Source organism: Galleria mellonella, unplaced genomic scaffold, assembly GCF_026898425.1.
Source record: "Galleria mellonella isolate WM207_F2 unplaced genomic scaffold, CSIRO_AGI_GalMel_v1 utg1812, whole genome shotgun sequence".
NCBI lineage: Eukaryota > Metazoa > Arthropoda > Insecta > Lepidoptera > Pyralidae > Galleria > Galleria mellonella.
Genome location: NW_026442022.1, coordinates 150190 through 172497, shown reverse-complemented (window position 1 = coordinate 172497; position 22308 = coordinate 150190). Strand labels below are relative to the sequence as shown.

General features: G+C 37.2%; 2 protein-coding genes and 1 non-coding gene across 4 annotated transcripts; 1 reads left to right on the top strand and 2 right to left on the bottom strand.

The window, feature by feature from the left end:
- Nucleotides 1-606: 606 nt before the first annotated feature.
- LOC113519097 (RNA-binding protein squid) lies at nt 607-7421 on the bottom strand. Of its 2 annotated transcripts, XM_026904156.3 has the most exons (8): nt 7194-7421; nt 6127-6167; nt 5657-5931; nt 4703-4834; nt 4343-4610; nt 2919-2981; nt 1811-1933; nt 607-1297 (listed from the first exon to the last, which is right to left on the bottom strand). In XM_026904156.3, exons 1-7 carry the CDS (start codon nt 7316-7318, stop codon nt 1860-1862), a joined length of 978 nt encoding a protein of 325 aa, XP_026759957.2. In that variant the 5' UTR covers nt 7319-7421; the 3' UTR covers nt 607-1297; nt 1811-1859. The 2 variants fall into 2 exon arrangements, with proteins under 2 accessions (XP_026759957.2, XP_026759958.2); XM_026904157.3 differs by lacking the exon at nt 2919-2981.
- Nucleotides 6001-6072, bottom strand: LOC113519107 (small nucleolar RNA snR61/Z1/Z11). The gene has a single exon (XR_003402304.1). It is a non-coding gene; the product is annotated as a small nucleolar RNA snR61/Z1/Z11 (small nucleolar RNA).
- Nucleotides 7422-9641: 2220 nt separating the features above from the next.
- LOC113519080 (ras GTPase-activating protein-binding protein 2) lies at nt 9642-22308 on the top strand. The gene is made up of 11 exons (XM_052893591.1): nt 9642-9791; nt 10453-10552; nt 11819-11957; nt 13980-14121; nt 16995-17153; nt 17530-17830; nt 18266-18406; nt 18776-18979; nt 19653-19882; nt 20377-20533; nt 21599-22308. Exons 1-10 carry the CDS (start codon nt 9657-9659, stop codon nt 20518-20520), a joined length of 1695 nt encoding a protein of 564 aa, XP_052749551.1. The 5' UTR covers nt 9642-9656; the 3' UTR covers nt 20521-20533; nt 21599-22308.

Genomic DNA, 22308 nt, shown 5'->3' with positions numbered 1-22308 from the left:
AGTATTTAAATAAAAGTTTGCATAGTACAAAAATAGAAAATATTGATTGAATATTTAGACTTGTTTGCTAATTTTGTTTCTATGAAGAATTTTAACAAAATTGAATTGCTAGTTACTAAACGTAAAATTACTGGCTTCTAGCTTTATTATACAGTTAAAAAACACTAGCAGGCCATCTGTAGAGCAATAATAGCACTCATAAATATTATAGTTACGTGGCCAAATCAGTTTTATTTTTTAACAAGCCGACGGCCCACCGGATAGAAAGTGGCAACAGTCGCCTATAGACATGAACAGTACTATGGACATAACAGCGTATACTGTTTTCATATTATATAGTTTATTACAAAAATTGATTTAATTTAAAATTATTAAATACAAATAACTCACCTAATAGTAAATTTTAGTAAAATGCCTTGCATTTTAATGTTATTTATTTGCTCAAGTTATGGATAGGAAATATTTGTATCAGGACAAAAATAGAAATAAACGAGTCGCGTTAACTTTAAATTATAAAGATCCAAATACTTAATTATATTACTTTACATTGTCCACTGTTTAACTCACGTAGTAATGGCGGAAGACGACGAGTGACAAACACACATAAAAAGTCAATATTTTTATTTACATATTTGTTTTATTGTGACATACACAAATTGTATATCTTGAGAAGTTTGTTCATGTCCAAATTACTTAATCTAAGAGTAATTTCATCCTAATCAATGGAAGAAACTAGTTAGTACAAAATACATGATTTGATTTCTTGTTCAATTATGTACCAAATTAATAATACAAAACTACAACATTCTGCAATGAGATCCAGAACAATGATCAATGATTATTTTGCAACAGGGCTAGGGGGGCTGCTGACAACACTCATCACATACACTCTCACAAATACAGACACCATTTGACACCGGACACCGGACTCCGGCCGCCGGCCGCCGGACACCAGCACCGGACAACAGGCGCCGGACGACACATACAAACACAAACATTCTTTTATAAGCTCTGTATAATTATTAATATTTGTATTAGACTATTCAGTTCTAAAGGTCAAAATTGAATCTAATCAATTGGCAATAATACTCAAGTGAATCTATTAAATCCATACTATATTATAATAAATTTACGAAGCGGCTCGCCGGTTGCGGCCGCATTACTTAAAACAGTGTTTTATCCTTAAAAAATTTCTTAAACAGATTACTTCCTTAAATTAGTACTGTGGAATGGAATGACACGCCCCCAGCGCGGCGAACGAGAGGGCGCCGGGGACGTTCATGACCGATGACTTAACCTGCAACAAACAACCGACCGACCACTGCATTACACGCTATAGTCATCGCACGCCACGCCACGCCACGCCACACCACACCACACCACACTGCACTGCACTGCAGGGCAGTGCAGTGGACGCATTAAAATTTCTTAAAAGAGAAATTTCTTCATTCACCTGCAGTTACTGTGTTCTATACTATATCTTCATCTATATTTATTTAACAATTTTGCATTTAATGGATTTTATTCATGTACTAATTTGGACAGCAAAATCAAATCTTTTAACAGAAGTAAATTTTTAATAAAATGAAAATTAGAATCATCAGGCCGATGCAGGTGTTCTGCCTCTCACTCGTACCATACCTGCTCATGGGCCAACGATCTCAAATGTACAAGTAAAAAAACCACTTTAAAGTTTTGTAAATGGCTTATTTTAATAAACAATCATAGTATAACTGGCAATATTGTCTACTAAATACTAATATTTATATTTATATATGATGTGTAGGTAGATGGGTAGACGAGTATTCACCTTACTATTGGACTGAGATGACTATCGACAGGTACGCAGGCGGAGCCTCCTAGTAGGGCTGGTGCCGCTGGTTGGTGCGGCCGCCGCCGCCGCCGCCGCGCTGCTTGCCGCCCTGGTAGCCCGCTGCAACGCACCGCAACACAACACATATAGCTACCACCCACCCTCTAATAAATACCGATGGGGTTGTATTTTGAGAGCACTCGCAAAACAAATCGAAATATAGTACTTTAAATAATAATTATTTACACTAATTCTCTCTCAAAATACTACCCCATTTTCCAATCGACTATTACGATTACATTCAAAACTACAAAAACAAATTGTTAAACAAATGGTGAACAAAACAAGTGGTTAGTACCTAAATATAGCTGTAAACACACTTGTATACACCGACATCGTGCCAGGCGGTTCAATTGTTTTAGAGTGAATGTTATTATATACACGATGTGTTATAATTATAGTACAATAGAAATATACTTATTTGTGTAATATTTCCAACTCCACAATCAAGTAATGAGAGATTTTCATCGATCTACATTGCAGCACATTATTTCAACAAGAACGGTGCAAATAAATATACACATATATAAAATATGATAATGCAAGAGGAATAAAAACATCATGCAGCGCGAATTTTCAATACCGACTGATACACTAATGAAAATCTGATGTGCATTCATAACTGCAATGTACGAGTGAAGACATACTACCGTGGTGCGAGGCGCTCCACCGTACAGCGACGCCGTTAACTCTAGTTATAAATGCACTTCCGTAAAGCTCTAGTAGAGAACTCGCATGTCCGACCTCGCTCGCTAACCACTACTCACGTTTTCGTTAGTAATTTGCCTCTACTCTTATCGCATCAAGCGAATTCCAAAAAGTCGACTACACACGAGCGGGACACGGTACGGACATGACTCACACAGTACAACATACAAGCCTACTTCGCTCCAAACGTTTTGCCGCGTTACCGGAACGATTCGTCATTCGTAAACTCGAGGCGTGGTCGTCAGTGGACGCGTAGCGACGGGCACAAAACGTTTGCAGACGGATGTGACTAGACTAGGTAAGAAGTAAGAGTGAAGAGGAGCGTGAAGGGCAGTACCTTTCCCGCGTGGAGTGGTGCGCGCGCCGTACCCGCCCTCGTACCCTCCGTACCCGCCGTAGTCTGCCCGCACACAACAACACATTAGTTGGCCGAGCTCCGCCCGCCTGCTGCCCTGCCCTGCCCTGCCCTGCGCTGCCTACTACTCTACTACTCTGCCGTGTGCCACCACAAACATACATACTACACTCACTTGTCGCATAATTATTCAATAATCTATCATAATTTATATATAACCAGTCTTCAACATTCAACTTGAAAGTACCTACATTATGGTCTGTGAGCAGAGGTAGATAGATTCCACCCAATATTGATGAATTTGAAAATATTATTTCATGTCTATTCATTCAGCATACATGTTATGCTAGTCTATTCTATATATCTAGATGAGTGACTTGATTACACATTCTCCTCCTCTACTCATTAGGCTTGTGTTCCAATCGGAGTTCACCAGTATGATGTAAACATGCGAGGTTAGTAGAGGCGTGTGAACCCATGTGAGTGGAGTGGAGTGGAGTGAAGCATGGCACGCTCGAGTGGAGGTAAAGGAATAGAGGCCAGGGATACATATGGAAACACATTGAGAATTTTTGTAACAGTGCTTTATTCAAAAGCTTTCATCATATTTATCTTTATCACTTTCACAATGTCTCTCCATATTTACCCCATTTCCCAAATGTAGCAAGTGGCGAGTATTAGCAGGTAAAACAAAAATACCAAAACAAAACTGGCGACATTGCTACATATGTCAAAAGTGGTATTACAAATAAACACTTAAAACATAAGGCAGGTAACATATGTACAGAATATTGTACCCGGTGAAACAATGACAAAGAGAGATAGCAAAATGAATGGCTTTCAACTACTATGTATACAGTACAGTAGATAGGCGAACAGAACGGACAGAGACGCGACCGTCTCGCGACGTCACCGCGAGCGATGATCGTTACACCGACCGGATTAGTGATGGCAGAACTAAATAATGAAAAACTAAAAGCGATCAATCCAAAGATCCAATTAATGTGAAATATTGAATTCTATTTATTCAAACGTTAATTATAAATGGGCCAAGGTTATATCCAAATATACATGGTCGCCCTCCACAAACATTCACTACACATTATCTCGATAGAATATTAAATATTTAGAAAAATAAATATTTTCTACACACTAAGTTATAAACCTATCATTCGCGTGATGTCGACCTCTATGAATATAATGTAAGATATACATAATAATAAGGTAAATAGGCATCTCGAGGACGGAACGTGAGCGCCCCCTCGCACGTCAATAACCTAGCCGGGCAGTCGCGCCCCTTACTCTACGATTACATCCTAGGGATCAGGTAACATCAGTCGAGGTAATGTGTCGGTGAGCGGTAGGCGCGGGCTCGCCGATATACTAGTTCTGCTTGCCGCGTTTACCGTAATTGGGGTAGCCGCTGTAATCGTAACCGCCGTAGCCGCCGTAGCCGTCGTAGCCATAGCCGCCGTAGCCGTAGCCGTCATATCCGCCGCCGTAGCCACCTTGGCCATAGCCGTAGCCGCCGTAGCCCTGGCTGCCCCAAGCGCCCTGCCCGCCGTAACCGCCACGGCCCCCGCGCCCACCCCGCCCGCCACGTCCACCGCGCGCGCCTCGTCCACCCATGCCTCCAGGGCCGTCGGGCTTCGGAGTCGCTCTCTTTACGTCCACCTGGAATACAAACCAAATTGTTTTATTAAACAATGCAATTTTATTCACAAATCATAAAAAAAATAAACAAATTAATGGGTACCACTACACACCTCTTTTCCAGCGATGGTCTGTTTGGGAGTCTTTAGCAGTTCATTTACCACTTGTTCAGATTCAAATGTGATGAAACAAAAACCTTTTCTTTGATTCTTCGTCTTGTCAAATGGCATTTCAACTTCAACTATCTAAAATAGAACAAATTTTGCATTATTACTAGTTACTGCAATGAATAATCTTTTTTTTTTTATTAATTATTCAGTGGCCCGGGTTTATCTTCACAAAAATTCAAGAAATTTCAATCTCACCAATACCGGATTTGTCATCATAAAATATTATTAATACTATTTATAAATATATAAACATATCAGCATAAATAATTTTATTATTAATGATTACTAAACCTTTAAATATATTTAGCATATTTAGTAAATAGACATTCTTGGCAATGTCTTTATATTAAGAATGTAGAAAAACAATTGTGTTGTATATGTTACTAGAAAAAGTGCATAATGATGCGTTTACACATTGGTACCTCTTATATGTAAAGTGTTATAACTCCAAATAGTGTGGATTATAACAGACTTTTATTTAAAAAATTCATTGTACCAATTAAATAGAGACTGATCCTAATATAAATCTCAAATATACCTAATTACAGAAAAATAAACATGTCAAGTTTGTTTATGAAATATGTCACCTTAGATAAAACAGCTCTTATGTTAACACTTTGCTGACCCAGAATTCCATCATGTTTAAAATATTTGTAATTAAACTAAAACTGTGATAAAAAAAAACTAAATATAAAAAAAAAGTATTTTTTGGTCATGAACACTGTAATCCAAATGGTCTCGCTCATCATGGTAGTAGGATGTACCTACATGCTAGTGCAATGACAAGTTCACTCATCAGCAGTCAGGAAAGTGTTAAAGTCACTGTTATCTCTGCCAAGTCCATAATGTAGTGAAAAAAGAAATAATTATTTTACAATAATATTATTAATGACTTACAGTGCCAAAATTACTGAAGAAGTTTTTGATCTCATCATCAGAAATTTCACTGCTCAGGCCACCAACGAATATTTTCCCATGCCTCGCTTTCGCCTTTTTGGGGTCTACTTTTTTGTTGTTGATTGTGTGTTCACCAGCAGCCATAACTTTATCAATGGAATCTGATGCCTTAAATACAATGAATGCAAATCCCCGTGATCTGCCTGTGTTGGGGTCAGTCTTCACATTGATGCTCTCAATCTCACCATAAGCACTGAAGTGGTCACGTAACTCCTCTGCACATATAGATTTTAAGCATTAACAACTAATAAAAAAACAAAACATTATTTAACACAGTAAGAAGAAGGTCAGGGTTGTGGGTATAGCTTTCTTCAAAATTAATTCAGAAGCAGAACTGTTATGAGTCATCATGTAAAAAGAAATCAAATCTAATGGTTTCAAATATCAAATGAATGTCAAGTGATACTCACTGTCTGTGGTTTCCCAGCTCAGGCCTCCAACAAAAAGTTTTCTGTGAACGTAAGGAGAAGCATTAACATTTGAAGAAATTAACAATGCAACAATGTCGCCAATTAGAAACTGACTTAAAAATTAAAATTTAATATTAACACTATGCAGTACTTGTTTACAGTACTTTACAGCTACTATTGTGTTCAAAACAAACTCCAAGCACTGCAGCAAAACAAATTGACAACCTGTAAGTTACAAAAGTAAACTGGAAATTTAACATTATCAGATAGGACAACCAAAAATGAAACAATGTTACAGTAATATCGCAAGATTTGAAATTGGCAACTGTGAACGAGGCCCAAAATTAAGTGGCCGAGGCAAACTAGTCAGTTTGGTCGTTGTTTTTACTTTAGTGTGAGCCCAGCAGATATATACCATGGCGTCCTCCGGCGGCTGCGGCAGCGGCGGCGCAGGCTCACACCTGCAGAGAGACACAGCGTTAGTAGCGCCCCAAACTGACCGGCGCCGCGGCGCCCACGCTATTGCGCTACCACCGATTTAAAATCTTGCAAGTACCTACGTAATAAGTAGTACCGCTAACAGTAAACGGTCTCGCGTCCGTTCGCTGACCGTAACGATACTAATTATGACCACAAGTTCACTATCAAACAAAATCGATAAAGGGGCCGGGCCGGTGCCGGTGCAAAGAGACGCGCCATTATGACGCCATTTTACTTCTCATGCGGCTCGGAGATTATCTACATTTAACAAATATGACCTGAAAGTTGTCCGGAACTAAAACTATGACAACTATGAAATGGTTAAAATCGCGAAGAACACACTGGAAATATGAAAACGTACAATTTTGAAAAGATCTCGAAGATTACGATAGATTTATATGCCGATAATGATAATGCCGGACCGACGCCATTGTGGCGGGGAAAAATTATAACTGTGAAAAAATTCCATAAAGCTACGCTTTACATTGCAATATAACTAATAGGAACTATTTACTTGCATTTTATAAAATGAAAACTTAACTTTTAAAAAACTAAGTACATTTCTTAGTCATAAAAACCAACGGTACCTGTCGTCATCGCGTCCAGGAGCTTCCGCACTATTATTTTCTTGTGTATCTCCTCCACCATTCTCAGCATTTCCATTTAGTTGATTTTCGGTTACGTCTTGTGCAAAATTATCGTTATTTGCCATGACTATTTTAGGATATTTTTACAATAATAATAAACTAAACCTAAGGTCTACACGCGACCTTCAACTCCGAATGCCAAATGAAGAAGAAAGAAAGGAAATGCGTGATGAGTCGGCGCGAAATTTTCCGTAATGTTGGCTACACTCAACAGACGCGCTTTTTTTTTGCAAACATTTTAAACCCCTCCACTTTTCTGGCCAATCAGCAAAAAGTAGTCAGAGCAGGTCAATGGCATTTCCAATGTGCAAGTAGAACAAAATGAGTCGAATGTACACGTTTAAAAGGGACAGATTATGAAGAATTTGGTGGCAATGAATCAATACCGGTGCCAATATAATAAAAAAAATACCGCGTACTCTCTCTGTGTTTTAGCTGTGTTCAGAAATTTGTAAAACTTGTCAGAATTAATATGAATGATTACATGTCATCATATTATCCAAAAAATAATGATCATTCATTAAATACTTAATATAATACATACAATATATATATATATATATTAATAGCATAATATAAGTAAAATATAAAAATAATACTCTAACAAAACCGTACACTATGAATGGCTGTTATCTACAATTATATTTATATCTATAATATTATAGCTTGTATCTATTGCCGTATAGACGTTTAAATACAGAGAATGGATAATGGAGTGTTTTTGAAGTGACATTTCCCTAAACTTAATATTTTATATTGAGAATTTCGCGAAATTATTGTTTTACGGATCATCATAAACCAAATTTATATCAATATTGGCGTAAATGTATTAGAAATTTAGTTTTTATTTGTCCTTAGAATAAAGATTTCACATAACAAATGGAACTTTAATTTTAGAGATAGCCTTCGCTTCAGAATCGATCCCAATATTTAAAGTTTTGTATGGGATCTAAATATCGCCGTCGGCTGTTATCTATTATATGACAAGGTCAACTCGACACAATGTTTTAATTTTAATACTGAAACAATCTGACTTGTACTGAAATAATAATAAAATATGGAACGCTATTAGGTCAATCATTGAACTCGCTGTTAGAATAATTTTAATGTTGAAATAATTTTAAAATGCAATTTAAATTATTATGAATTTTTCAGTAGTATGGGATTTATTGCGTTCTGTATAGAACCAACTTAAAACACATTTTCACAAGAATAGCAAGCATTTTGGGAATGTTGTGGAGCTTTTCTGCGACTTTGCGGAAAGAAGCTGATATGTGTATACGGAAAGATTTATACTCACTACACTGAGCTGAGATCCATCCAAACCAGATAGTATAGACACAAAAAGATACATTTCTTCTCTAGGTAAAGAGCATAATATTCATTGATCTAGTCCATTAAAAAAGACGGTTGAACGCCTTGAGTCAAGCACGTATTTTTCCGTTTCTAATGAATTCTGTACACGATTAAAGCGACATTGAATTACATTACACATATATTTTTTATTACATTCCCATAATTTATATAGTTTACATAAATTAAGACAGCAATTTTCTCCGTCTAGAACTCTAATTTCAATATGAATGTGATGTTAGAATTGATTGTAGGCAGTTTAATATTCATTCCCAATGGAGTCAATTCTGAAGCGCTATTTACCGAGAGCTATCTCTAAGTTAAAAGTTATATTTTATATCCTTTCAAAATCTTTAATAAATAGGACATCATTCCATAGGTATTATTCTTAATCTATGATTAAAAATGTTTATATATTTATAGGAACAGCACAGCATATTCCATTATAACATGTATAACAAACATTAAATAAAATATTATTGCACATACCTTTTAAAGGTTTTTACAGCATTTATTTTAACATAATTTTACATTTATACATTTAAACATAATGTTATAGACCTTATTTAAAATGCTATAAAATAGAATTCTTTATAAAAATAAATTTGTGGAAATGTAAGAAGTTTTTAAAATAAGATTTTCAGTTTGACGGTGGCAAATCGTTTGCCAACGCCAAAAATAGGTTTGTATCGCTTTAAAAAAAACGACGTCATTGCAACATTTTTTTTTTTCAATTTGCAACACTAGTAACAATTATTAAAAAATAAATTGACATCCGAAAGGTGAGGTAGGCTCTTTTTCTGTTTTCAGACCTTATTTATTGTGAAAATTACGCGATTTTCGTGATAGTTTGTAGCACATTACACCACTTTGATGCCTAAATTGTACTGAGGTAAGTTTATAATATTTTAACTATACTTTGAATTCTAAAAAAATTATATTTTGATTGTCGGCGGACGTATTTCTTTTAAAGGTTAATCCCCCTTAAATCAGTATTATCAGTCATATCTCTTTTATAAGTGTAAAATGTTACTGTTGTGTTAACATTTAATGCCATATTTCAACGTTATAATAATATTTTGCCGAAAAATTTGTATACTGTCATTAGCTTCCAGATTAAGTCGCCATGCGTGCTTTGACAATACCAGCTCGTTGTGGTTCATTTTACGTATCCGATTCACACCTGTGAGCTATATTTTATCTAAAACTTTTTATACAAGAAAAATAGGTGATAATCGCCTAAATTATGTTTTTATACGATTACATTTTGTTGTTTACCTATTAGTTTATAACAATAAACATTGAAATCCCTAGAAATATTGTACATGACTTAATTCGCCGCCGAAAATAAAGTAAACATTTTAGTTTACAAGTTGTATTTGTATTGTACTTGAAATATTGACTAACATTTACTACATATTACAAGATAAATGATTCTAGATAAGTTAACGAAATTCATTGTTCTAACTATAAATTCAAACCAAACATTGAATATTGTTTATCATTATTTATTGTGTTATTTTACACAATTTTAATTGATACATTTATACTTAACAGGTGTTTCTGTCATACTAGTATTACAAAATCATACATTTTCTGCTCAAATTAAACCTGAAACTTAGTGTAGGATTGCAAATAATTTCTTCATTATGCTGTAATGATAATTGTTGCAATAGATCATTTGTCAATAATAATTAACAGCTATTAATTGATTTTAAATATGAAATTATAATTGCTGTCATTAACAAATGAATGCTAATAGTTAATGTATATACTTAAGAATCATTACAAAGAAATTAAAAGTCATAAATTCTTAACATAGCTGATAACTATATGCTTTAAATAGAGGCAGTCTATAGTAATACTCTATTTCTATTCATACATAAAACGGTTGAGCATCTCTTGGAATAGTCTGTACAAGGAGATAGTTCAAAGTTATTTATTTGGTAAGTCTATTTTAGCTATTAATTCTGTTTGTGGTGAACAATGCTTACATATTGTATTGCACTTTAAAGAGTCAGACATAGGAGATTACTAGGCACTGCTGTGACTCAACACTTACAAGTCACATGGTATTTTTTTAAATGGAATGGTAACTCTGGAATATTGATATATGTTGGCTGGATATCAGTGAGTGATAGGTGAGAAAAATGTGAGACCAGTTGCCAATTATGATAAATTAATTTCAACAATTCCTTAAGGAACCACATGGAGATTGTCCTGATAATATACCCTATATTGCTATTAATATTTATAGATAGATATTAATAGTAATAATTATAGAATTATGATGGGCTGTAAGCTGTTACATGTGTTTGATATTTCTGGTCTACTGTTGTAATTTGCATAAAAAGTCTTTAGTGTCAGTCAGTGCCAATGTTGTATAAATAAAAAACACAAAATGCTCATAATTGTTATATAGGTTTATATTTTATATTTATATATTATTTTTATATTTACTTTAAAACAAAACTAGATGGTCTAGTTGGGTCTACATGTGACTTTGTATCTTCTTAAGCCAAAAACTACATCGGTCTCGAATTATTATTAACATACAAATGCTGCTTATTTCTACAGCACAGCAGAAGAATAATTTAGCTTAGTTTTTACTTACATTTAAATTTTTTTTGAGTCTTTTACATTCTTCTTTATATTCAGTCTGTTTAGTGTAAAGTTTCCCCAATTTTTAGTTATATCTAATATTTTTTTAAACGCTTAATTACAGAATGAACAATAATTTTTCTTTTATCTCCATTAAAAACAAGATTGATTAACATCAAGAATGCTTATTATTTTGTAAGCTACGCATTTTTTCCAAACAGCTATGAATATCAAATCTACTCCAAAAATTAAGGACAGATTTGGTAACACTATAGATACAATGATTGAGTTTTTCTTATTGCCCTATCTAAAAAATATATGTGTATTATCTATCATATAATATTCCTTATTAACAGATTTAAAAGGAGATTCCGAAATTTATTTACTGTATTTTTATTTTTGGATATATTTTATGATAACTATCCTGTAACATCTGACATTTTGTAGCAGTTTAATTCAAAATAAAATATATAAGTTTATACAAGAAATCTTTTAAGTTTCCTTTTCTTTCATCATCTGTTGAGAAGAAATTCTAATTATTCATCTCTGCTAACATGGAGTATTTATTTATTTGTATATTTTAATAATGGCGGTGCTGCGGTTGTTTGTAGGTATAGCGGAGGGCTGTATTGGCGCATTGTTAATAACAGCAATGGTAATGGAGGCGTCCCCGTCCCCGCAGAGCGTTGGCCGCGAGTTTGTCCGCCAGTACTACACGCTGCTCAACAAGGCGCCCGCCCATCTGCACAGGTAAATGCGACGACAATGCTCCATCCATTTATATATATTTGAATCTTTCAAAATAACCACGCAGCCACATGGTCACTTTAGTTAAGAAAGTCAAACATTTATACACATAATTTATATGTGATTTCATCCATGTGGCTGAGATATAACCTATACCATTCTATATTCTAAAATTAAATATTGTATACATGTATTGTATGCAGTTACTGTTACTATACAATAATGAGTCAAAGAACCATAGTCCATTTCTAGAAACAACACCAAGAATGGGCCCTTATAACAATTACTTTTCCAGTTGTCTACCACTGTAGACATTTGCAAAGGGTCTCAGTTCTGGGAATTTTTTTACGACATTCTTCCGTGATCCTTTACAAACAAAATGTTATTGTTATCAGTATATTTAATGAATTTTTGTTTAACTGCGCGCTCGTCCTTGCACTGGCCTACACTGTGCATTGTTCTCAATATTTTTCCATTAACAATAACACGTGGCGATGCTATGTAGGTATAGGAAGGGCTCAGACTTTACAATTTGTGGATGACACTTAACATGTTTCAGTATGGCATGAAAATAATTTTATTTTTAAATATGTCTGCCATTGTCCACTTGAGTGTCGGTAATTTGATGTGTTCCTTTGTTTAATCTTATCTTTACTAATAATGTTCATCATTTATTTTGTATCAGCCTTAAACTGTCCACTGCTGAACATAAGACTCCCACTTTGGGGGTTGCCAGTAGTTGTCACGCTTAGCAAGTGGTTGGCAACCACAGTTAGGCTTTTAAAGAGGGACACTGCTGTCTATGCATTGCCCTCCCTTAGTCGTCTATTCTATGCCGGGACCACGCGGCTAATAATTATACACAGCTGCTAAGAATGTTACCTGTTATAAATATGAAAACAACTTTGTTACTTGTTGTCATCTTAGCATCTCAATTAATTGCTATTATATTAAATTTGTCATATGCATAGTGTTTTGCATAGACAAACAATAATATTTTTCTATCAACCAATTAATAAATACACAGTCTCTAGTAACCCTAATGTTAATGTGAAGCACTTTGTAAACAATACTAAATTCAATATTAATTCATTTGTACTTATCAGTCGCTCTCATATGAGAGAGAAGTCCTAACAATGCAAACCAAGTCTAGTGGACTTGATAAAATGCAGTGTTGTATGATTCACAGAAAAATTATAATAAAAAAACATTTTTGAAGCTTATCATGCACCCAAAATAAAAGGAAAAGTCTTTTTAACACATTCAGTGTAGACTAGTTCTTTTGTTTTCTTTCTTTCATTACTTTAATAACATATTGTCTATTATCTAAATCACAGTGCTGAGCCAATGTTTGTTACATATATATTTGCTTCTTAAATAACATTAAAATTACAAGTTTTTCAATTGACATGTATTTTTTGTATCTGTATTAGATGATTTTTTTTTAATACTACTTAGAATGGCAAACAAGCTGACGGCCCACCTAATGGAAAGACACCTATAGACATGAGCAATACCATGGACATAACAGAGTATACTGTTTCGCCCATGATATTTATTCGCCATTTATTATTCACCAATTGTAAAAAGATGTTGAGAATTCTTTTTTTTTTTTAAGAAATAATTTGATTATGATTAATTAATTTTATAATGATTTTGAATATAAAATATAATAAGCTGTATTATCAGCGAGTTTTATCCTTTCTTTGCATGATTTTTTTTTTATTGGTGAAATAAATCAATGTGATATAATTCATGTTCAAAATTAAAACAAAAATTGTTAAAACAATAAATTTGACAGCTATGTTTTGTTTTTTGCAATGGACATTAAAAAGGTATCTTGACACGATCAACTTAAAGTGAACTTGGTCTTTTATATAATTTTTGGTCATTCAATGTTATAATGGAAATTTCCACCATTATGCAAAGAAGGGTTAAGGCTATATGTATATTACTTTGAAAAATTCTGTTTACTCGTGTGAAGCGGGACAGGATGATCAGTGTACAATGAACTGAATGATACAGGTTTTATAACAACTACTCGTCGTTCGTGCACGGCGGGCTGGACGCGCCCAACCGCGAGACGCTGCCCGTTGTCGGACAGAAACAAATCCACAACCGCATACAGCAGCTCAACTTCCGCGACTGCCATGCCAAGATCAGTCAGGTAGCAGCCCACTCATTGCATGATTGCATTCACAACGTAACAAAAAAGCTAAAATGATATGGTTCACTATTACATTTGTACTGCAATTTTGTGAACTGAATTTTTTTTTTTTTATACTACTTAGAATGGCGAACAAGCTGGCGGCCCACCTGATAGAAAGTAGTAACCGTCGCCTATAGACATGAGCAGTACCATGGACATAACAGAGTATACTGTTTCCCCCGTGATCCCCCCCATGCGTTGCCATTCCTGAGGACTCAAGTGTTATTCCTCTGTACCCAGTAAATTCACGCCATATCCCACCCTTTAAACCGAAACACAGCCATGCAAACACAACTGCTTCACGGTTGAAACACGAATGGGACAGAGGTACCCAAGCAATCGACTTTTGTACAAAGTCTCCCTCTGATATCTCTATCAATTCCATTTATTCGCTTCTTGCTACAATTTCTTTGGGGTCACAGGAAAATACACCAAAATTCATTGGAAATTTTCTCTTTCCATTGAATTGTGAAACTATGGACATACAGAATACTGTGATGCCCATGGCACCCCCATGTGTTAGTAATTATGCACCAAAATCCTTTGTGTTATTTACAAAAAGTGATCAAAAACATATAGATGTGGACAGCAACTTTGACGACCTTAGTGGATGTGTAAATTAATATAGGACATTTTCTTCCAATAGTCGTAGGTTCGATTCATGCATAATACAAACATTTTTATTCATTACTGTTTTTTTTTTTAATGGATGATAATGGAATGGTAACTCCGCATTCACCAACGGTATACACTGGTGGGGCACCAGTAAGGAATGATATGTGAGAATGAAAAGGCAGATCAGTTAGCTTATCGTGATGAATACACCTGGAATTTAACAGAATTATATAGTACATTAAGAAGGAAGTACAAGGTCTGTCAAACAGAAAAATTTAATACACACTTCATAACAAAATTTCAATGTTATATTGGTCCACGTTTATATAATAAAATAAATAAACAATTAGAATTATACAATTTGAACTCATTTCAAATTATGAATAAGTTAGTACCTTGGTTGAAAACCCTAGATTATGATAAAACGGAACAACTGTTTAGTATAATGACTTAATTTATTAACCATTTAAGAGTGTATTGGTGTCCGGGAATACTGATTGAAATAGAGATATGACCTGTTCGTATGCCAGATCTCATTCAGTACTATTTATTATTTTGTTTTTTTTTTTTTATTTTTTTTATTTTTATTTATTTATTTGTTTATTATTATTATTATTTTTTATTATTGATGCATTTACACATCTTCCTTCGTTTATGCTATTTGTATAGTTGCATAGCTATATAAAAGCATTACTCTAATTATGGTAGTATTAATACAGCGGGATACATGGATAATAATTTTTGCCCTAATGTTTCCCGTGTCTTTGTCCATTCCCAATCGCTACTTATATATTATTCTGGTGTCCATTAGTATATGTGTATGCATTTAAGATGTGTGAGTTTATATCTATATATGTAGTTGAGTATTTGTTTAAAATCCACAAATGAATTTGTAAAAGATGTAGCCATCAATCATCATGTAAAATCATACGGGGCAGAGAAAAATAAACAAGTAATAAGGGGAAGGAAAAAAGAAAAAAAGAAGAAGAGAGAAAAAAAAAATTAATAAATTGAAATCCATTCATAATTGCAAATGTTCATAGTTTGTATGGTCTCACCTGACTCATTTTTTCATCGCACTAATGACCAGCTGAACAATGCAGAGCATGACAACTATTTTTACTTATAGTGGCACATTTCTTGATGCAACATTGTAGTTTATTTTCAGATACCCTATTTTAGTAATATATACATGTTGTTTACTGAATCATGTACTATTTTAATTTAGCGAAACTGCACGAAAATATGTATCTAATAGAAGGCATTAGTGTCTAAGATACAGGCTAGTGTGTGGGCATAATGCTACTCTTTATATACATATAATTAACGTTGAAATTTCTGTAAGCCCATGACTGTATATTTTTTATGTGCAATAAATCTTTATTATTATTATTATTATTATTATTATTTCCAGGAGGGCCACATGGAGATAAACCTAACAATCTCCCCCTCACTACTGTGTTTGTGTGTATTGGTTTAGGTGTTTACTGTGTATATGTATTTACAAAAAGGGGAGTATTTAAATATTTCTATAACTCATGAAGACATAGAAAAAGATGGAAGACGTTAGACGAGGCCTTTGTGTTGAAACAACATGTTCACCCGTCGACTGTTGTGCGGCATAAAATTAAATCTATCATTTAGTACGTATAGTACAAGTCTGTTTAATTTAGAGCTAGAAGATGCTGGAATATGTTTAGGAATTGTTATTATTTATTCTTTATTGACACAAAAAAATACAACAATATAATATATATAAAATAAAGATGTACAACAGGCGAGCTTAACTCTGTAAGAGTTCTCTTCTAGTATACCCTGAGTTGAGAGGAGCATTAATTACTAGCGGGCAGTGTGCGTACAATAATAGAAGGAAAAATAGATGTTTCTATTAAAAAATATGAAATATGTTGACATATATAAGTAACTCATACAATTAAAATCAAAATAAATACATATCCATATACAATAATACATATACATATATACATAGACATAAAATATCTCTTTACATACAAAATACGTACATATACATACATAGACATAATAAGTTTATGAGGACAGAGATGCTCTTTTAATCTGCTCTTGAATATATTCAGCGATTGACTTTCACGAATTATTTATTTTATAATATTTAAAAAGAGCATCAGTTGAGGCTCACAATACTTCTGCTGTGCTCGAATGAGCGGTAAATTCGTAATGACGCTATGTGTGTGCAGGTGGACGCGCAAGCGACGCTGGGCAACGGCGTGGTGGTGCAGGTGACGGGCGAGCTGTCCAACGGCGGCGCGCCCATGCGCCGCTTCACGCAGACCTTCGTGCTGGCCGCGCAGTCGCCCAAGAAGTACTACGTGCACAACGACATCTTCCGATACCAGGTGCTTAGTTCGTACCCACACCCTGCTCCCGGGACGCCTCCAAACACCTACATTTTGTACTGATTTCGAAAAGAAGGATGCTCTCGATTTGCTTATATTTTTTTTATGTCTGTTATCTTATTAATCCGTCTGTGAGTTGTAAATCAATTTGGAAAATTCATTTTTTTTTGGAAGAATATGTTCAGCACGGTAAAAAATCTTTTTTGTGCCATTTGAGTATGTTTTTTTTAGTCATGAGAAATTAGTGATCTATGCAATTCTACATTAGCTTATAAGCTTCGATTAATATGATAAAAATTTATCAATTCTTAAAAATTTGTTGTCTAAACTCGAGTCGGTCTCGAAAATGTCTGATGCGGAAACGTCGTCCTCTCAGGACATAGTGTTCTCGGACGAGGAGGGCGAGGGCTCCGGGCGGTCGGAGGGCGAGGAGGAGGAGGCGAGCAGCGCGGGCTACTTCCCGCCGCCGCCGCCGCCGCCCGCCGCCTTCCCGCCGGCGTCGTTCCCCGCGCCGCCCGCGCCGCCGCACGTGCCGCTCGTGTCGCCGCCCAGCCTGGCGCCGCCCGCCGCGCCGCCCGCCGCGCCGCTGCCCGCGCCGCCCGCCGCGCCCGCCGCGCCGCACATCAACGGACACCCGCCGCACGATGACACCAGGCATCTCGTTTCTGCATTGCAAGGTACACCTTCGGTGCTTTATAAACCGATCACTTTGTGGTACCTAGCTCTCTCTCTTCAGTCGTACACTCTTGACAGAGTGGTTGTGGTTTTTATGATGATAGTGCATCGTCGATGAGGGCCTCCATCGCGATTGAGGTTGACCTAGCCAGGAGATGGTAAAGTTTACATTAGAAAACTTATTGTCTTCCTGAGCAGATTGATTTTTACTGTCTTCAAATTTTCTAATAATTTAGGTATTTGATTAGCTGACTATGTAGTCGCTATTATACCAACATCCTTGAATATTGATTAAAAATACAGTCTAGATAAAAAATATCTACCTTTTTAACCTTAATATAATACAATAATGAAACTGCAATAGTTTAAATAAATTAATTTAAATTATTTTTTTATTAATTTAAACTTATCAATTGACGGAGCTGGCGTGCTTCCAGCGTCGACCATATCGAGCGGCGTGAACGAGCGCGACCTGGAGGCGGAGCCGTGCGCGGCGGCGGCCGAGCCCGCGCCCGAGCCCGAGCCCGAGCGCGAGCCGGAGCCCTCGCCGCCGCCGCAGCCGCAGCCCAGCCCGGTATGCACTACACCCATGTTATATATTTTTTACTCTCATCTCATACTATATTTTTTAAGCGATCTCAAAACAAAGGAAGTACTCAATTAATCTGAACTTTTTTTTGTAATTTCGCTACGAAATTGCGTTGTCAATTCTGATCTGGCATTGACAATTCATTTTGCAATTAGTAGAGTTTATTAACCCTTTTTAGTTGGAAGCTGTCAGTTGCCTTTGCAGAGCAAAAAGCTGATTATTGCAATGCGAAATATATATGTAAATACATAATATTTGTAACGTATCCTACGTCCAGATAACAAATAAAATATTAAATTAGTAACCAGTACACAGTAAGCATGTAACGTGTGTGGTGTCGCAGCTGCGCCGGCGGCAGCGCCCGAGCCGAAGACGTACGCGAACCTGCTCAAGTCTGGGTCTGGTGGCGGCGCTGCACCGCCGCGCAGTTCGCCGCCGTCGGGCGCCGCGCCCGCCGCCGCCGCCGCCGCCGCCGCCGCCGCCGCCGCCGCCGCCGCCGCCGCCGCCGCCGCCGCGCCGCACGACCCGCGCCCGCGCCCCACGCGCCCTTACCAGGATATCGGTACTTCCAAATGTAAATAACATAGCCAGTAAGCTTATACATATACATGTCGTACGTACCCTGCACGTTGCGCTGTCGTATGGAAGCCGGCTGCCTAGTCTGACTGGTAAAAAAGATTTGCGTTGCGTCTCCGTTCATGATTACGTCGAAAATTTGCAGCGCCTCTAGTGGACGGTTCCGAAAACTCAGATTTGAGCGCAGTCGTAACGTGAATCTTTGTACGATTCGCACTGAGCAGGCTGCGAGTCTTTTGTATTACTCTGACGTATTCCTTATTTATTTTCAAATTATTAAATTTTGTTTTTGTTTTACTTAAATGTCATTTTACACCCATCAGTCTGTCTCTAAAATAAATTAATTATGCAAACCAAAGAAAATATAAATTTTAAATGGTAATATTTGTTTTTATAACTATGAATGCTCTAGTTCTTTTCCTCCCCAAGTGTCTTCTACTGTAGATGTATCTCAAGGCTCTATTCTTGGTTCATTGCTATTCTTAATTGATATTTAATGGTCACCCTTTTTGTATGCAAGACAGATGTGATATACTACTGTTTGCCAATTAAGTTGTAGAATAATGTTATTAAAAAGATACAACCATTTTCCTTTAATTATCATCATTAAAATTCTATCGTAAAATAAAAATATATAACGAATCGGGTTGGTGTCGCAGCGGAGGGCGGCGGCGGCGGCGGCGGCTCGCGGCGCTACTCGGACTCGCAGCAGCTGTTCCTGGGCAACCTGCCGCACTGCGCCACCGAGGAGGCGCTGCGGGCGCTGTTCGCGCGCTTCGGGCCCGTGGCCGAGCTGCGCGTGCACGGCAAGCCCGGCGGACACCACCCCAACTACGGCTTCATCACCTACGAGACGCCGCAGGCCGCGCAGGACTGCCTGCACGCCGCGGTAAGTACGCCCTAGTCTCCTATGTAAATATGTCAATACAAGAGATAAGAGATACAACTTGCTTCTAATTTCTAGTAGCTTTTACATAAAAGTACCGTTGTGATTGATTCAAATGAAGAATTGGAACTATAATCGGACAGTCTACTACACTGTGTTCGTGGCAACTTACTAGTATTAATTCATGACGGCCTCGGTGCTTGCACCTTCTCAGGTCAATCTCTACGTGATTCCACCTTGAAATCATCATGGTTAATTCTCTTGTAATTCGTCACAATAAGCTAACTTGTTTTCATCCTCATCTATCATCCCTCTCTAGTGCTCCACCAGTGTATAACGATAGAGCAGGTGGAATTACCATTCCATTCTCACCCATTAAAAAAAAATTTAAATTAATGTTACAAAGTTTTCACTCTTGGCTATGAAACTTTATGGATAAGTGTGTGGTTTGCTACATTCGGGCATGTGTATAACGTGTGGCGTGTGTGTCCGCGCAGCCGCTGTACTTCCCGCCGGACAGCGCGGACGGCGTGAAGCTGAACGTGGAGGAGAAGAAGGCGCGCGGCCGCGAGCCGCCGCGCCGCCGCCCGCTGTCGTCGCACCGCGCCGCCTTCCCGCCGCGCGCCGCCTACCGCCGCTAGCAGCCACGCACAGGTCGGCTATTTCACTCATTTCTGGAAACCATCCCCATTCACTGCTATTTATAGATCTCCCTAAAACTTTTTGTTGGTTAGTTCACATGAGTATTTCTTCAAAAAGTAACAAATAAAAAAGTACAATTCAAGTAGGCCGCCGAAACGCAACTTTTGAGCAATATGGCGTCAGTGACGTCACATTGAAGTAAATTTTAGTCGAGTCTCGTAAACGAGTTTCGTCAGTATTTATTTTTTCTTAATTTTTACCGTTTCTATTTGTGAAGATCATTTTAATGTAAATTCATAAACATATTGATGTAACTAGTACTTAATTTTAATCCTTCAATTTTATGAAAATCTTCATTACTAATTTGAGATTATAATTCAATGTTGTTTTCAATGATTTAGCAGTCGAATAATAAAATTAGTAATTACTGATTATTTAAATGATGAATGAATTAAATCATTCGTATCCGCGCATACATTCTCATTCGTGTTTCTACCGTGAAGCAGTTGTGTTTGCATGGCTATGTTTCGGTTTGAAGGGTGGAATATGGTAGTGAATTTACAGGGTGCAGAGGAATAACACCTGAGTCCTCAGGAATGACAACGCATGGGGGTATCATGGGCGTAACAGTATACTCTGTTATGTCCATGGTACTGCTCATGTCTATGGGCGACGGTTACCACTTGTTAGGTCAGGTGGGCCGTCAGCTTGTTTGCCATTCTAAGTTGTAATAAAAACCTGCCAAGAACGCAAGGGAACATCAATGGCAGACATTTTATTTACTTCCATGTTACGTCACTATACATTCCAGGTCATACAGTAGCTGTGTCCCACGGTTACGCTTGTGGGCCTAATGTACTATTGAATTTTATATATCCTTCCTCAAAAAATTATTCAAATCAAATGCAAAAATATTTTTTTAAAATGGACTATTAGTTTTAGAGATGAGAATGTCGAAACATAAAGTCTTTGTAGATGTTACATATTTTTACATTACTAGTATATTTAATAGTTTTTTTTTTTTTTAATTGCGGTGTCAATGATGTGTTTTAATGCGTGCTGTTGTCTGCCGTGCAGGTGCGTGGTGGCGGCGGCCCGCCGGCTCCCCGACTGCGGAGTGGTCGCCCGGCCGCGCCGCGCCCCCTAGGGACACCACACAAAACGCAATGTTACGTTAACATGTAGATACTTTTCTTTGTTTTTTTTTTATATAGATCTATTTCCGGTGGGAGTCCCCGCCGCGCGGCGGCCCGGGGGAGCCCGCGGCGACTCCTCCTAATTATATTTAACACGCTTCGCATATCGCTTTCTCTTTATTTCTTTTAAGTAGTTAGATAGTAAATTAATAATTTTGGTTGGCGGCGCGGGCGCAGCCGCCGCGGACCACGCCTCCTCGCCGGCCGGCGCGGGCGCCGGATTCAGTATTTCAATTCGCACCGTTCGCGCCTATGGAACGATAAACATTTGGACTTTGGCTTCTTCCGTGTAGCGTGGCGTGACGGGAACGAATTGAAATGCTAATCCCGCGTGCAGAATTAGTCGCCGCCGTCGCTCGCCGCGACCGTCGACCTTGTTTTGTGATTTTATACATATTTTGTATGTTTTACACGGAGCGCAGGCGCGTAGGCCGCCAGGCTCGCCTCAGCCGTAAGCTAGTTTGTGCCGATCCGCCCATATATTGTCGAGCGCGGTGGCGGCCGCCCGTCCGCCGCGCCTTGTTGTATCGGCAACACTTATTTTGTAAGTCGCTCGTTAATTTTTTTTATGAATAAAACTATCGAAACTCA